The sequence below is a fragment of the Hemibagrus wyckioides genome, linkage group LG13 (assembly GCF_019097595.1).
Source record: "Hemibagrus wyckioides isolate EC202008001 linkage group LG13, SWU_Hwy_1.0, whole genome shotgun sequence".
NCBI lineage: Eukaryota > Metazoa > Chordata > Actinopteri > Siluriformes > Bagridae > Hemibagrus > Hemibagrus wyckioides.
In genome coordinates, this window is record NC_080722.1 from 6,980,521 (window position 1) to 6,994,380 (window position 13,860).

The following is a 13,860-nucleotide window of genomic DNA, read 5'->3' on the forward strand; positions in this document are numbered from 1 at the left end:
TAAAATACAGCAAACCTGATATTGTTATTAGGCATGATTCTAGTCACTGTTCCTTTGGCAGATAATTGTGCTTTTTTCTTGAAATGAACTCTACGAATTAGCAAAATTATCTGGCATTAGAAGAAGGCTAAGTGTTAAGAAGTTTTTAAGAAGGTTTTAAGGTTTTTTTTTAAGGAAGTTCTAGCTAACTTGCTAAGCATTGCGTCATTGTCAAATGAGACCATGAGTGTTCACTTTAAATTCATTGGGTTTAATCCAAACCTCATTAACAGCCATAATAGTGCTTTTTAGCATTGTCCCCTTTCCTGTAAAGGTATATTTAGTTTTCATGAAGAAAAAGACATTTTATAAGCAGTGTAATGATTTAATGAGCTCTGTGCTTTGTCACTTAATTTTCTGTGATTTGCAAAAGATTAACTTACTTCCAAATGTCATTGGAAGGACAGATTAAAATCTTTAATTGGGAACTTTTTAGCTGTTGAGAGCATCAGTATGTTGGTGAAAACTATCCATCCAACTCGCTGTGATATATGGAGATATATATTTGCAGAATTCACCAAGTACCAGACTATCTTCAGCAGAAAAACTAGTTATTGCCGGGAGATACTCTGTGGATATTCTCCCCCAGGAGATGTGGTAGAATTGATCACTTATCACAGTGTTGACAAGTCCTATGTCCCAAGTCGTTAAGTTCACACTGTAAACGCATGTAAATCAGAAATGATATGAAATCTATTGTCATAATCTCTCACCTGCAGTGGAAGTTCTGGACGTTGACGTTCCTGTACGGAGCCGTCTTCCTCTGGCACCACAGCAGCAGGCCCTCTTTAGCAGAGGTTTCTGAAAAAGAAAAAAGAAAGAAACTCACTGATAACCCCTACACCCAGTAATACACGCAAAAGAAAAAATCATGTGTCTTAAGAGCAAATAATAAGCAACAGAAACAGAACAGAAATAGGGTTACTGCTAGATTTTTATTCCTCACATAACAAAAATTGGACCATGATTAATTGACCTCTAAGTCAGGAGTTCCCAAAATCTGAGGTCAAACAACCTCAAATAAACATTCGGAATTTATAATATAGCACTACTGTAACATTTTATGTCAGTAACACGCTGGGTGTTTAAGTGACAAGGAACTAAAGGGATATTCTTTGTAATGATTCACCAATCAAATAAGAGTTGGTGCGCTGTTATAGGAAAATAATCCAGGCCAGGGTGTTGTGATGTGGCACAAAATGAAGCAGACTAGTTTATACTTTTTTATACTGTTTTGTGCAGAACCATCTGTAGCACACACAGCATTATTTACACACTCACCTGCACAACTTCCGTGCATCCAACAGGTTTAAAAGTGACATTCTTAAACAGTAAGAGACAATGACACACAGTGATGCTAAAGTCTGTCTCTTTTCAAACTTTCCGCTATTGTCACAATTGTCTGCGGCTCAAACAGAAAAATCTGACCTTACGATCAAAAGTAAATACTAGTCTAGAAACTCAAGAAGGTTAAGTACAACAAACAGACACTGAAGGTGACATGAGGAATTTTTCACATGTTAAACTAACAGTTTTTCTTCTTCTAACAGTTAACCAGTTAGTCTTATTCTGAAATAACGCAATTTGAAACACAATGCAATTTTTAGCAGTAGAATCAGGGGTCAGGGGTCAACCTCCGGAGGAGGGGATCGAACCCAGGTCATTAGCAAGAGGTTACAGGAAAGAAATGAAGGATAAAACAAACAAGGTTTATAAGACACATAAAAACTAACAAACTGAAATACAATAGAAACTCGAATAAACACTCAAAAATCAAAGGGAATCACAAAAACACTGCTGAATTAAATAAAACAGAAACCAGACACAAAGCACAACATCCAAACATGAACTAAATGTAGGTACGACTCGACAGGTATATATAGGACTAATAATCAGGAGAATATGAGGAACAGGCGAGAACTAAAAATGGAGGGAAAACAGAACAATAGACTGGGTGGGGCAAATACACGCATGAAAAACTAAAACATAAACACGGAACACAAGGGCAAACATAAACAACTCCATGGAACAGGTCCTGCCAGATCGCCCTCTGGTGGTAAAAAATAATAACATGAAACAAATGAGGAGATTTCTCTTCAGTTTCTCTTTTGACACCATCTGGTTTGGGAACTCCTGCTCTAGCCTATACTGGATTTATTGATGTATCTGTAAGTATGTTTTATTAGTTAGTGCTGTCTTTGGTTTATGGGTATATGATTTTATGATTAGGTGCTTTTTCATGCCTTACCTTCCACCGAGATATCCTGGATGGCGAAGCGGAGGATAATGGTCCAGATCATTCCCAAAGTCATCTTTACATTTCCATCAACGATCTCTAAAAAAACATGTAAAACAAAACATTACTCTTAATGACTTGTCCCAAGGGCAACACGTTATATTTTACTTATTGTCTATGACTGCACTTATTATTTTTACTATTTTGTGTTCACTATCTGTCATACTTTTCAACTGAAATGATTTTAACCCATTTGAATAACTACAATATTTGATTTCAAGCCCGAAGCTGAAAAAAGACATGAGTCCTAACCTAACCTTAATATGAGTCTGTCTCTCTGTCTGTCTATTTAGAGAGGCAACAGTAATTATAGCCAAATCTGCAGTATCTCTGAGTCAACAGCTATTATTAGCTTACAATACACAGTATTTAGAAACTTTGGAAAGATAAAACATTGTCTTTAAAAACCGGTTTATTACCTTCTGCTCCGATGGACACCAGCTTTACCCCTTTACTGGTGATGTACTCCAGGGCTTTGTTCACATTGGCTATTTTGTGAAATCGCATTTTTCCTCTGTCTGGTTTAGGCAGTCTTTCACCTAAAAACAAATACAATATTTACAGTCAGTTTCTGACTTTCTGACTCTATCCAAAAGCAATCCTGAATTACTTACTACTTATTACTTACTAACTTCCTGTAAAGCAGCACATGATTAAAGCACAGTTCCAGTTCTGGTGTTAAATGACCAGACCTGACGCCTGAAACGGTCAACCGTTACTTCCTTTTCTCAAGGTTACAACATATTCGTATTTTTCATCTTTCTTGCAAATGAGGTTATTTTGACGCTCTGCACTGTTTCTGTACATTCTCTACTTAAATGTAAGTGTGAATGTCTTATATTGAGCAAGTTCTGCAACTGCTTTGAACATAAGCTCTGATTTTGTTCATGTCTGTTGAAGCACATGAAGCACTTGTGGAGTCTGTCAGCTCGAGTGCAGAGTGTCATTAAAGCAAAAACAGAATGTATAGTACTAAATACGCTAAAGAAATTCTAAAATTCACCTTTACCCTACATATTTCAAAGAAAATAATAATAATAATAATAATAATAATAATAATAATAATAATAATAAGAAGAAGAAGAAGAAGAAGAAGAAGAAGAAGAAGAAGAAGAAGAAGAAGAACTGCTGCCAGCAATTTCATCCATCCATCCATTCTCTATGCAGGGAACCTGGAGCCCTGTGCCAGGAGACTCAGGGCACAAGACAGGATAAACCCTGGACAGGATGCTAGTCTATCACATGGCACAACTGCATACACACTGAACAGTTTTAGAGACACCAACCAGCCTATAATGCATGTCTTTGGACTGAGTTGTTGTATTAAATTAGAAAAGAATGCAAAATTGATGCATTTTCAACAGTGCTTTTAGATCTTTGAAAGTTTCATATTCAGAAATTTTGTGTCTCTGAGCTAGCAAAAATAATACAATTAACGGTTATTATTATTATTATTATTATTATATTGTTAAATAAAACTTATTACTTATCATTATTATATTGTTAAATAAAACTTATTACCCAACCTAAAACTTCATTGAATGAATATGCAGAGTAAAAAAGTCTCGTCTCAGTACCAGAAATGACTTCTAGAAGGAGCATCAACTTGAGTCCATTACGAAAATCCTCCTCGATGTTCTCAATCTGAGTCCCAGCCTTACGCAGGTGCGAGTTGCACCATGCAGTGAAAGTCTGAGACACACAGACAAACAAGACAGGGGGAAAGGCTTTAGAGTTAACAGTTTTCAAGAACTTTTTCATTTCATTTTCATTTCATTTCATTGTCTGTACCGCTTATCCGATCTATCCTCGGGTCACGGGGAGCCTGTGCCTATCTCAGGCATCATCAGGCATCAAGGCAGGATAGATAGATCGATCGATCGATAGATAGATAGATAGATAGATAGATAGATAGATAGATAGATAGATAGATAGATAGATAGATAGATAGATAGATTGGATGCAGCTGCTCGGCCATGGAAACCCATTCCATGAAGCTCTCTGCACACTGTTCTTGAGCTAATCTGAAGGCCACATGAAGTTTGGAGGTCTGTAGCGATTGACTCTGCAGAAAGTTGGCGACCTCTTCGCACTATGTGCCTCAGCATCCGCTGACCCCGCTCCGTCAGTTTACGTGGCCTACCACTTCGTGGCTGAGTTGCTGTCGTTCCCAAACACTTCCACGTTCTTATAATACAGCTGACAGTTGACTGTGGAATATTTAGGAGTGAGGAAATTTCACGACTGGATTTGTTGCACAGGTGGCATCCTATCACAGTTCCACGCTGGAATTCACTGAGCTCCTGAGAGCGACCCATTCTTTCACAAATGTTTGTAAAAACAGTCTGCATGCCTAGGTGCTTGATTTTATACACCTGTGGCCATGGAAGTGATTGGAACACCTGATTCTGATTATTTGGATGGGTGAGCGAATACTTTTGGCAATATAGTGTATCATGAGGTGCAACGGCTAATGGATAACTTAGTTCTGTTCAGTAGAACTGAAAATATAAGTAAGAAACTTCAGTATGTCTATAATCGTAAATCTTAAAAAACTACTCACTTCTAAATCTTTTGAGGTCATTTTTGTATGATTTCAGTATAACTACATCTTCGGTTTGATTCATAAGTTGTTTTTTTCTGGGTTTACATAAACAAAATGAAGCAAATTTGCCTGTTTTGTCAATGAAAATTCAAAGACTGAGGTGAGCAATAGCTACTTTCTATACTTTTGCAATATCTCACTAACTAGGATTAAGTTAAGTTGCCTTTATTCACATATCCCATCCTTGGAGGTTTGGGGTCAGAGCACAGGGTCAGTCATGAGCAGCACCCCTGAAGCAGGGTGGGTTGGGGGCCTTGCTCAAGGGCCCCATGGTGGCAGCGGGGCAGTGCTGGGGCTTGAACCCTGATCTTCCAATCAGCGACCCACCAACTTAACCACTTGAGCCACCACCGCCCCAGATATTAAAAAACAATCAAATTACTTCCAACATACAATTCTGCTGTGAGACATTTGGTCACATGACCTACCTACATTTACCAGACACCCTTATCCAGATGACTTACATTTTTATACAATTGAGGGTTAAGGGCCTTGCTCAGGGGCCCAGCAGGAGCAGCTTGGTGGACCTGGGATTCAAACGCCCAACCTTCCAACACCTTAACCACTAAGCTACCACATCCCCTACCTGAGAGTGATGACCTTTTGCCTAGGTTTTTAACTATGTTTGAGAAATGTAAACGCTATTTATCGAGAAGCTATATGCTATATAGCTCCAGTGTAAAAAGTTCATTTCAATTTCTTATTTCATTTGCGAATCCTTGTCTGTCATTAAAGCTCTGTGCTCTTCCATGATCTTTGCTGATAACAGAAGAATGGGTGAATGTGCTGATTTCAGTACAGTCCATTAAACTTAAGTGCCTAGTATATTAAGTATAAGAGATTCAGAGAATATGCAAACGACTTTAGAATATTATTTCTTACTAAGAGGACCATTATTAGCTTTCGGTAATCATCATAGCATGCAGAATACTTATGGATATAACGCAACTCGAAACAAAGGGTGTAGGTTGTCGGACGGAAGAACATTTGTCCTGTCAGTGTCAGCTGTGCTGTGTGCCACTACTGTAATAAATTAACCTCCTGCTGAAATTTGTTCCGGGCTTGCAGCCCTGGCCCTGCATGCCACATAAGAACAGTGCTTGTCAATCAACATTTCAGATAACACCCATTGGGTTGTATTTAAATACCCCTAAATGACATTAAAAGGTCACGCAGGGTTGTATATACAGAGAAAAATAACCATTACACAGTATAAAGGAGAGAGAATGCATAGAGACAGAAAGTTAAAAACTTGTGGATGGACTTGAAGCTGATCGAGTTCTATGTAAATATTTGCAATTAATTCAACAAAGATCATGGACAATAGACTGAAGAAGGGTGTAATGCTTCTCGTAAACAGATTTTAAGTGACTTAAGATTTTAATGCATTAGCAGTCCACATGTTGGACCGGTCACTGCTAATACCTCTATTCTTGATCACACATGATCATGTCAAAGCCTTTTTTAATATGGTTTATATATATATTAGTTCAGAGTTTAGATTTTAACGTTCACAATCCAGACAGTCCTTCAGAGTCACTTAACTTGGCAGGTACAAACAGCAAACAGGTGCTACACTTTATTACAAACTATGCACACACACACACTTTCTATCAAACTCCCAATGTGATCATGCCTATAGGAAGGTGACACCCTGTGGAGATGGACAGCTAGCTAGCTGCTCCCCAGGCCCAGTGCTCTGAGGTTAAATTTAGTCGCTGTTGTATTCATTCTGATCTCCGGGACGTCCTGAAACTGCTGACAGTCTTTGCGGTGTACACATTGCCGGAATGGCGCGGTGAGAAAGCTGCTTGCTACAGAGCTCTATTGTTAGACAGTTCAGGACACTCACACACCACTTGCATGATGTAAACCCACATTTCTATTATACTGCTGGCGAATTTGATTCTGTGAATTCTACAATGATCAAATTGTTAATAAATATGAATCGGGGTGAAGCCTCACACACACTGTGGTCAAGAGCACCACTGTTCATGTTAGTCCATGACTAAGACGAGCCAAGATTGAGTCAAGAGACGGTTAAAGGGGTTGAGGCCAAGTTCACATTAAAGCAAGTATGTGCTTTTGCACCAATGATTAGGCGGAAGGAATAACTTTTTGTTAAACTTGTGAAAAGACAAGGTGGACATTATGTCTAAGCAGTAGTGGCTCCGTGGTTAATTTGTTACTGATCGGAAGGTCATAAGTTCAGAAACTGTAGCAGCACTGGTTGAACTCTTAAACAAGGTCCTAAATCAGTAAATGTGTTGTATCATGTCAAGTAAAATGCATTTAAATGTAAAATATAATTTGTCAAATCAAGACCACTGAATGCCTCTCTCTCTCAGGATTTGTCACCACTCGCACCTTGCGCTGTTGTTTCTCCCAGGCGGGGTCGAGCAGCAGGTCTCGGTCCCACTCATCCTCCTGGAGCATGTACTCCTCCTGCACGTAGCCGTTGTTGTACTGCGTCTCCGTTTGATTAATCGTCACCATCGTCGTTATCATCGTTGCCTCTTTTCACACAAACCCGAGCCTATGAACAAGGATGTGGCTGATTCCCGTGTGTCCGAGATGCTACACGCTCAAGCTTATGTGTAACTCGAGTGTCGTCCCGCCGCCGCCACCGCCGGCTGTGTCCCTCGCGCGCCCCTTTTTGGACGCACGGCGCGCGCCGATATCACCTTGCCACGTCACATGATGAACCTCAACAAGGTTCTCCGCTGACAGTGACCATGAAACCCGAGAGGACGAGCCGGGGTACTAGAGTTGAAGTTGAACCTGAGAGATTAAGAGAAAACAAAACAAAACAACAAAATCGAAAAGAAGCCACGTGACTTCACATGGATTTGTTTTTTAATGTCCAACAGTGAAAAGCGTTCGAGCAGAAGTGAAAAAAGCCATAAAACATATTTTACTTTCATACTTTAGAGCAAGATCATATGCCAAAAGGATCTCAGATCTTATCACATCACTATCATCATCCATACTGTGTAACAATTTCTTCTCTCAAGCCATCAGAACGCTCAGCTCTCAGGGACTGGACTCTCTCTGTCTGTCTGTTTGTCTCCCTCTCTCTCTTTCTCTTTCTCTCTCTCTCTCTCTCTCTCTCTCTCTGTCACACACACACACACACACACACGTCAGTCTGCAGTGTTTTTCTACATTCTTAAATGCTTCTACAAACTGTAATTTTGGACACCAAGAGACTGTTTACTGGTCAGCGCTATCTTTATGTGTCTGTCTTGTAATATATTGTATAGTGTCTTTGCATCAGTGGAGGCTCAAGTGGTTAAGGCTCTGGGTTGTTGATTGGAAGATCGAGGTTCAAGCTCCACTGATGGGCAATTGAGCAAGGCCCTTAACCCTCTCTGCTCCAAGGGTGCTGGATCATAGCTGGGGGGGGAGTGAAGGAGGCAGATATGAGAACATGGTGGGTCCTGGATATTGTTGATGGAAAGAAGCTATTTTTATTGCGTGAGGTTTTAGACTAGATGGACCCCAGCCTTCTGCGGGAGACTTTTAGCTCGGATACATTGTGTCCAGGGGTGAGATGGGTCAGCCACGATCTTAGCTGCCCACTCGGAAGTGTACGTTTCTTGAAGAGGTGGTAGATTGCAGCCATTCACCTTGTACACATGCACTTTATGTCAATAGGCTATTTTTTTTCCTTCCAGCACCATGGTCCTGGAGGAATGCTGTTTCATTTCACTGTGCACTGCATCAGCTATATATGGTCCAAATCACAATAAATGCCTCTTGACTTGACTCTTGTCTCAGATGGGAATTAGGTCTCAGATGCCATGGAACATAATGTACTCTGTACTGTGATTGCTGATAATGCTGATTTTTTTTAAAAAAAAAAAACAGTCTATTGTTGTCAGTGCAAATAATGAAATATAAAAAAGAGACATTTTAGTGGTACAGTTTTACAGATGAAAACACTGGGATTTTTCTAAAGACTGCTGCTATTGTTGTTTTTGTTGTAAGATCTCGTATGCCAACACAGCACCATCTAACGCTGATGAATTTAGTGAAGCTTTTTTCTTCCAATCCGGAAAATTGATTTATTGATGCAATAAATATTCTATGAATAAATAATGTCTAAAGGTGTCATTGATAATAGTTAACACCTAAAACAATGAAAATGTGTGCCTCAAAATCCCCCAAAATTATTAAAATGTTTTGAAAATGTTTTGTAAAATTTTTTGCTTTAACATTTAAATACTCAGCACCCTGAGGGTTTCTTTATTGTCTAGCTGGGATACCAAAATCCAATCAGTCAATAAAAGAACTATGACAAAGACAACAAGAAACGATGGATAACTTCCCAGACCGCCAATATTGATCTGCATGGCCTCCTTCAAGACCACGATCAATAAGTGCTGCAATTAAAAATAAATAAATAAATAAGCTGAATAAATAGATAGGTTAGGTTAATCAAAAGCTGTATTTGAAAATGTATTTTTGCATTATTAGTGCATGGCTTTAATGACAAAAGGGATATTGTTTTCCTTTTTTTCCCCTCTTATTTGTTCATATGATGAGTTTATAGAAGAATGCATCACATCCTTCTAAGTGCTTAAGTATGTCTTGGTGACTGAAAGCAATGTATTATCTCTTTATTTTATTTTTTCATGTTATTAAGTATAACTAGATTTATTTTAATTATAATATTTCTTCTTGAATATAGTATAATATTTTTGATTAAAATAAAGAATTGTACATAGCGATTTCCACTCCTCTTAACTGGCTCTTTTCCATTGATCATTTGGCTGAGCTCACCAATAAGAGCAGATTCTTTCAGGTCCTATATGGCCCATTGTGTTTTTTTCCCATCTGACGCTTGCAGTAGACACACGCTCTTCTTTGTCTTGATCGTAAATAATTCTATCAAAGCTTCATCTGCATACCAACAAACAAAAATAACATTCCTTTAAGTCACATTTTGTAAAATCTTTTATGATTCCTTAATGCCATTGCTGCTGCTGTGTCCTTACTTTATTGAGAAGTTATTCATTTGCTTTTATCCTGATAGCTGGACATTGTGCCTGCACTTGACTACATACAGAAGTGCAGCCGACCCTCTCTGTAATGTAATGTTCGGTCATTCGAACAAAGCGATGTTGAAAGCATGTTTCCATGGAAGCGTCTTGTTTCAAGTGAAATGCCATTTTTCTACATCAGGAAAAAAACATGTATATATATATATATATATATGTTGGGTTTAATCCAAAAAAAGGCTAAAAATGATGTCAACTGGGAGCGAATGTGGCCACTGACCTTGGAAAAATAGTTATAGATCTTACATAAATAGCCAGAATAATACTGTAAACAAAAAAAGTTCTCTTTTCAACATTATTTTTTATTGTCATCTAGTACTGGAGTGAAGTCCAATCTAATCCTCTGCTTCAAACGACCGATTCAAATACTCTACTTCAATTTCAGTGCTCATTAAATGTAACATAATTATGTACAAAGAAAACAAGTCAGCTGTAAGAACTGGGAATTAATGAGCTATTAATGCAGCTCAATTCAATAAGCTGGTCTCACTGTCCATGACTCTGGCTCTGGAGTAGTATCTGACCTTAGCCCTGAGAGTAAACATTTAAAAAAAAATTGTTAAAATGATGGCATTTCCATAATTTCACTAAAAAACAAATCTAGGTAAACACGACACTGAGCGTTACAATGCTTGTAATTGCTTACAAAAAATGAGTTCCACTGGATGATTTTAACATGACGATATATGAGATGAAAATCTCCCAAGGTTTTATATACCATAAAAACATCTGTGTACATTGCAGTTACATATTTGGCTTAAAACATTCAAATCTTTAATTTAATTATGTGATAATATCGCAGGTCTGTAGGGCAGTACTTGAGAACAGCAATTCACATTCATAACATTATACAACTGGTGCATTGTGTAAGGTACTGTCTTTTGTCTCAGTTTATAATAGTATACACTGGTCAGACATAACATTATGAGCAGTGAGAGGTGAAGTGAATAACGCTGATGATCTCCTCATCATGGCACCTGTTAGTGGGTGGGATATATTAGACAGCAAGTGAACATTTTGTCCTCAAAGTTGATGTGTTAGAAGCAGGAAAAATGGGCAAATGTAAGGATCTGAGCGAGTTTGAGAAGGGCCAAATTGTGATGGCTAGACCACTGGATCAGAGCATCTCCAAAACTGCAGCTCTTGTGGGGTGTTCCCGGTCTGCAGTGGTCAGTATCTATCAAAAGTATCCTTTAAGTCCTGTAAGTCCTTTAAGTCCTGTAAGTTTAAGCCCATGGGGGTGGGGCTCATGGAGGTGGAGCTCATCTTGCAACTTTCTTAAAGGATCTGCTGTTAACATCCTGGTGCCAGATACCCACAGCACACCTTCAGAAATCTAGTGGAGTCCATGCCTCGAAGGGTCAGGGCTGTTTTGGCAGCAAAAATTGGGACCAACACAATATGAGGCAGGCGGTCATAATGTTATGGCTGATCAGTGTAACATGCTTCACTATATTTTATATTGTTATGACTAATCAGAATGCCTTATTTTCTTATTTAATAATGTTTACAATGTTGAACATACATATTCAGTACATATACAAATTGACCATACGCACAAGGTACTGCCTCTGGCACTATATCACTTATAACACTATAGTGTCACTGCATTACTGTTTTTTTTTATATTGTATATACTATTTTTTATATTTATATTGTTCATATTGTTTATAATGTCTTCAATTTATTTTTGCTTCTATCTATGACAAAGAAGTTGTCTCTTACATCAAGCACTCTTACATCAACCGTTTCTTGTCGCTGGGACTGTACACTTCTGGTCAGTATTTTTCAACAGGAAATACTCACACATTCACTAACACATGACCATCACCAACAAAACATCAGGACTTAATGATCAATTAAAATGATAATGACTCTTTTCTGTCACTGGATGTTGTTTATTGAGCACATGGTGTGTCTCCTCTCCATTCATCACCTCATAACAACCTGACGGCACGCAAGCTGCAGAATGGGACCGGTAAATAAACTTCATTTAGATTTCTTGTTGATAATTTAATAAATTGGGACACTGTTGGGAAAAGCTGACATAAGAGTGTAGGTTGGGGGGAAGTGAAAGCAAGAGGGGGGGGGTAGTTGATGCAGGTGAGAATCCCTTTACACCCTCGTCGTCCTCATCCTCTTGCACCAAGGCACATTTCAGAGCTATCTGAACCACTGTACCTTATTGTAAAAGTATCCAGCTGTCATAATTAAATATGACTAAGGACTCTATACTGGGAAAAGACTCAATTAAAAGACACAATGACCCACTCAAGGAAAGTGTCTGATTTAGGATGAGTAGTATTAAGCTTAAAAAGATATCAACAATAAATACAAATAATACACGTAATAATATTCTTGTAAAAGCAAAATACATTTTAATGAAAGGAAAAGGAACTAACCCCTCCCCTCTCCATACAGGAGAGACTAGTTGCTAGGAGATGATCGCGTAACTTTATGGTCACCGAGACTGATGAATTGAAGATCTGAGCCTTAAACACTCCACACAATACTTTACTGTTAACAGATGGTGTTTCAGCCTCAAGCAGTTATCCAGCCTCCAAGTTCTCTTCTCCTAATTCGAGCGACAGCAAAAAAAAAAAAGAAAAAAGATGAATTTTTCACAGAAGGATGAAGTGGACTGCACTAATTTGTCATCACTCTCTTCGAATGAAACTCAGCTTTCAGTTGAATGGAGCTCAGAAGTAACCTCCTGTCTCTTTTGGGAAATTGTTTACAGTGAGGATTTGCTGAACATTTCAATAATTATTATTATGACACTTTTCATTTTTTCCCTGGTTGTTAATATTTATTTGCTCCTGGGGCTGGAGCACTCTGAAGCTCTTTCCTGGAATCCACGTTACGTGCTGTTGAAGAACCTGATTGTGAGTGATTTGCTGCTAACCCTGACCATCGGTCTTCCAGCACTTCACTGCTTGCTGCACCGGGAAACTCTGAACTTCAGCGTCAGATGCGTAGCGCAGTACTTCGCTGTGAGTTTGGGTATCAATAATTCGCTTCTGACTGTGGCTTCCATGGCTTTGGAGCGTTTCGTGTACACATGTCATGGCATCCACTACCTGGGCATCATGACCAACATGCGAATGTACTGTTTTCTTATTCTCGTCTGGTTAGTGGCTTTAACGGGTGCTGGGACGTCTACAGTCCTGGTGCTGATGGGCAGAGCGAAATTCGGTCGCATCATTGCAGGGTTCGTGTGTGAGCCGGAAGTTGTGCAAGCTCAGCTTGAGCAGTCAAAGTATTTTGAGATGTTCAACAAGATATATGTCGGATGCGTACTTTTCCTCTGCCTCCTCATATTCTCGTTCTCTTACAGCCGCATGTATCAGGAAGCCCGGCAGGTGCAGCAACCTTTCCAGCAGGACAACGCTCGTGCCAGATGCACCATCTTTTTCTACTTTGCCATCTTTTTGCTTCAGTTGTTTCCAAGCACAATTAAATTTATCACTATGTGTTTCAAGGATGTCGACAGTCAGATCTATATGTTAATGCTAGTCTTGGTTCCACCGTGTGTCAACCCACTGGCATACGGTATCAGAAATAAAGAGGTACGTCAGGCACTGGGGCGTCTTTGGGGGTCAAGGAAGCTTAAAGAGCTATTTTGTTGGTAAGCTATGTATGCAAACACACAGCAAAATGTTTATAGCTCCTGTCTATCGGGCTGTTTAAGTCTACTGCAGCTGTGCAGTCGGTGACTATTATCTACTACATTGTGTGCTCTCTACATCGCCTCGCCTTTTATTTAAATATGCTACTGTAATCTACTGTATGTATATATGTAGTTTCAGTGCTTTGCATTCTAAGAATGAAATCTCAGGACTGTCACAGAACCACTG

General features: G+C 39.0%; 2 protein-coding genes across 4 annotated transcripts in view; one reads left to right on the top strand and one right to left on the bottom strand.

Moving 5' to 3' along the window:
• LOC131363235 (alpha-actinin-2-like) overlaps nucleotides 1-7,586 on the bottom strand; it is a 35,808-nt gene extending 28,222 nt beyond the window's left edge. For all 3 annotated transcript variants that reach the window (XR_009206295.1, XM_058405562.1, XM_058405563.1), the window contains exons 1-5: nucleotides 7,308-7,586; nucleotides 3,913-4,027; nucleotides 2,755-2,874; nucleotides 2,288-2,374; nucleotides 753-840 (exon numbers count right to left, since the gene is read on the bottom strand). Coding sequence is in view for 2 of the 3 variants with exons in the window: in XM_058405562.1 (XP_058261545.1) it covers nucleotides 753-840; nucleotides 2,288-2,374; nucleotides 2,755-2,874; nucleotides 3,913-4,027; nucleotides 7,308-7,448 (551 nt within the window). In the remaining variant the exon portion in view is untranslated. The remainder of the gene's footprint in view (nucleotides 1-752; nucleotides 841-2,287; nucleotides 2,375-2,754; nucleotides 2,875-3,912; nucleotides 4,028-7,307) is intronic.
• A 4,514-nt stretch (nucleotides 7,587-12,100) lies between these two features.
• Nucleotides 12,101-13,635, top strand: LOC131363625 (olfactory receptor 14I1). Its single transcript, XM_058406349.1, has 2 exons — nucleotides 12,101-12,106; nucleotides 12,880-13,635. Exons 1-2 carry the CDS (start codon nucleotides 12,101-12,103, stop codon nucleotides 13,633-13,635), a joined length of 762 nt encoding a protein of 253 aa, XP_058262332.1.
• Nucleotides 13,636-13,860: the final 225 nt, after the last annotated feature.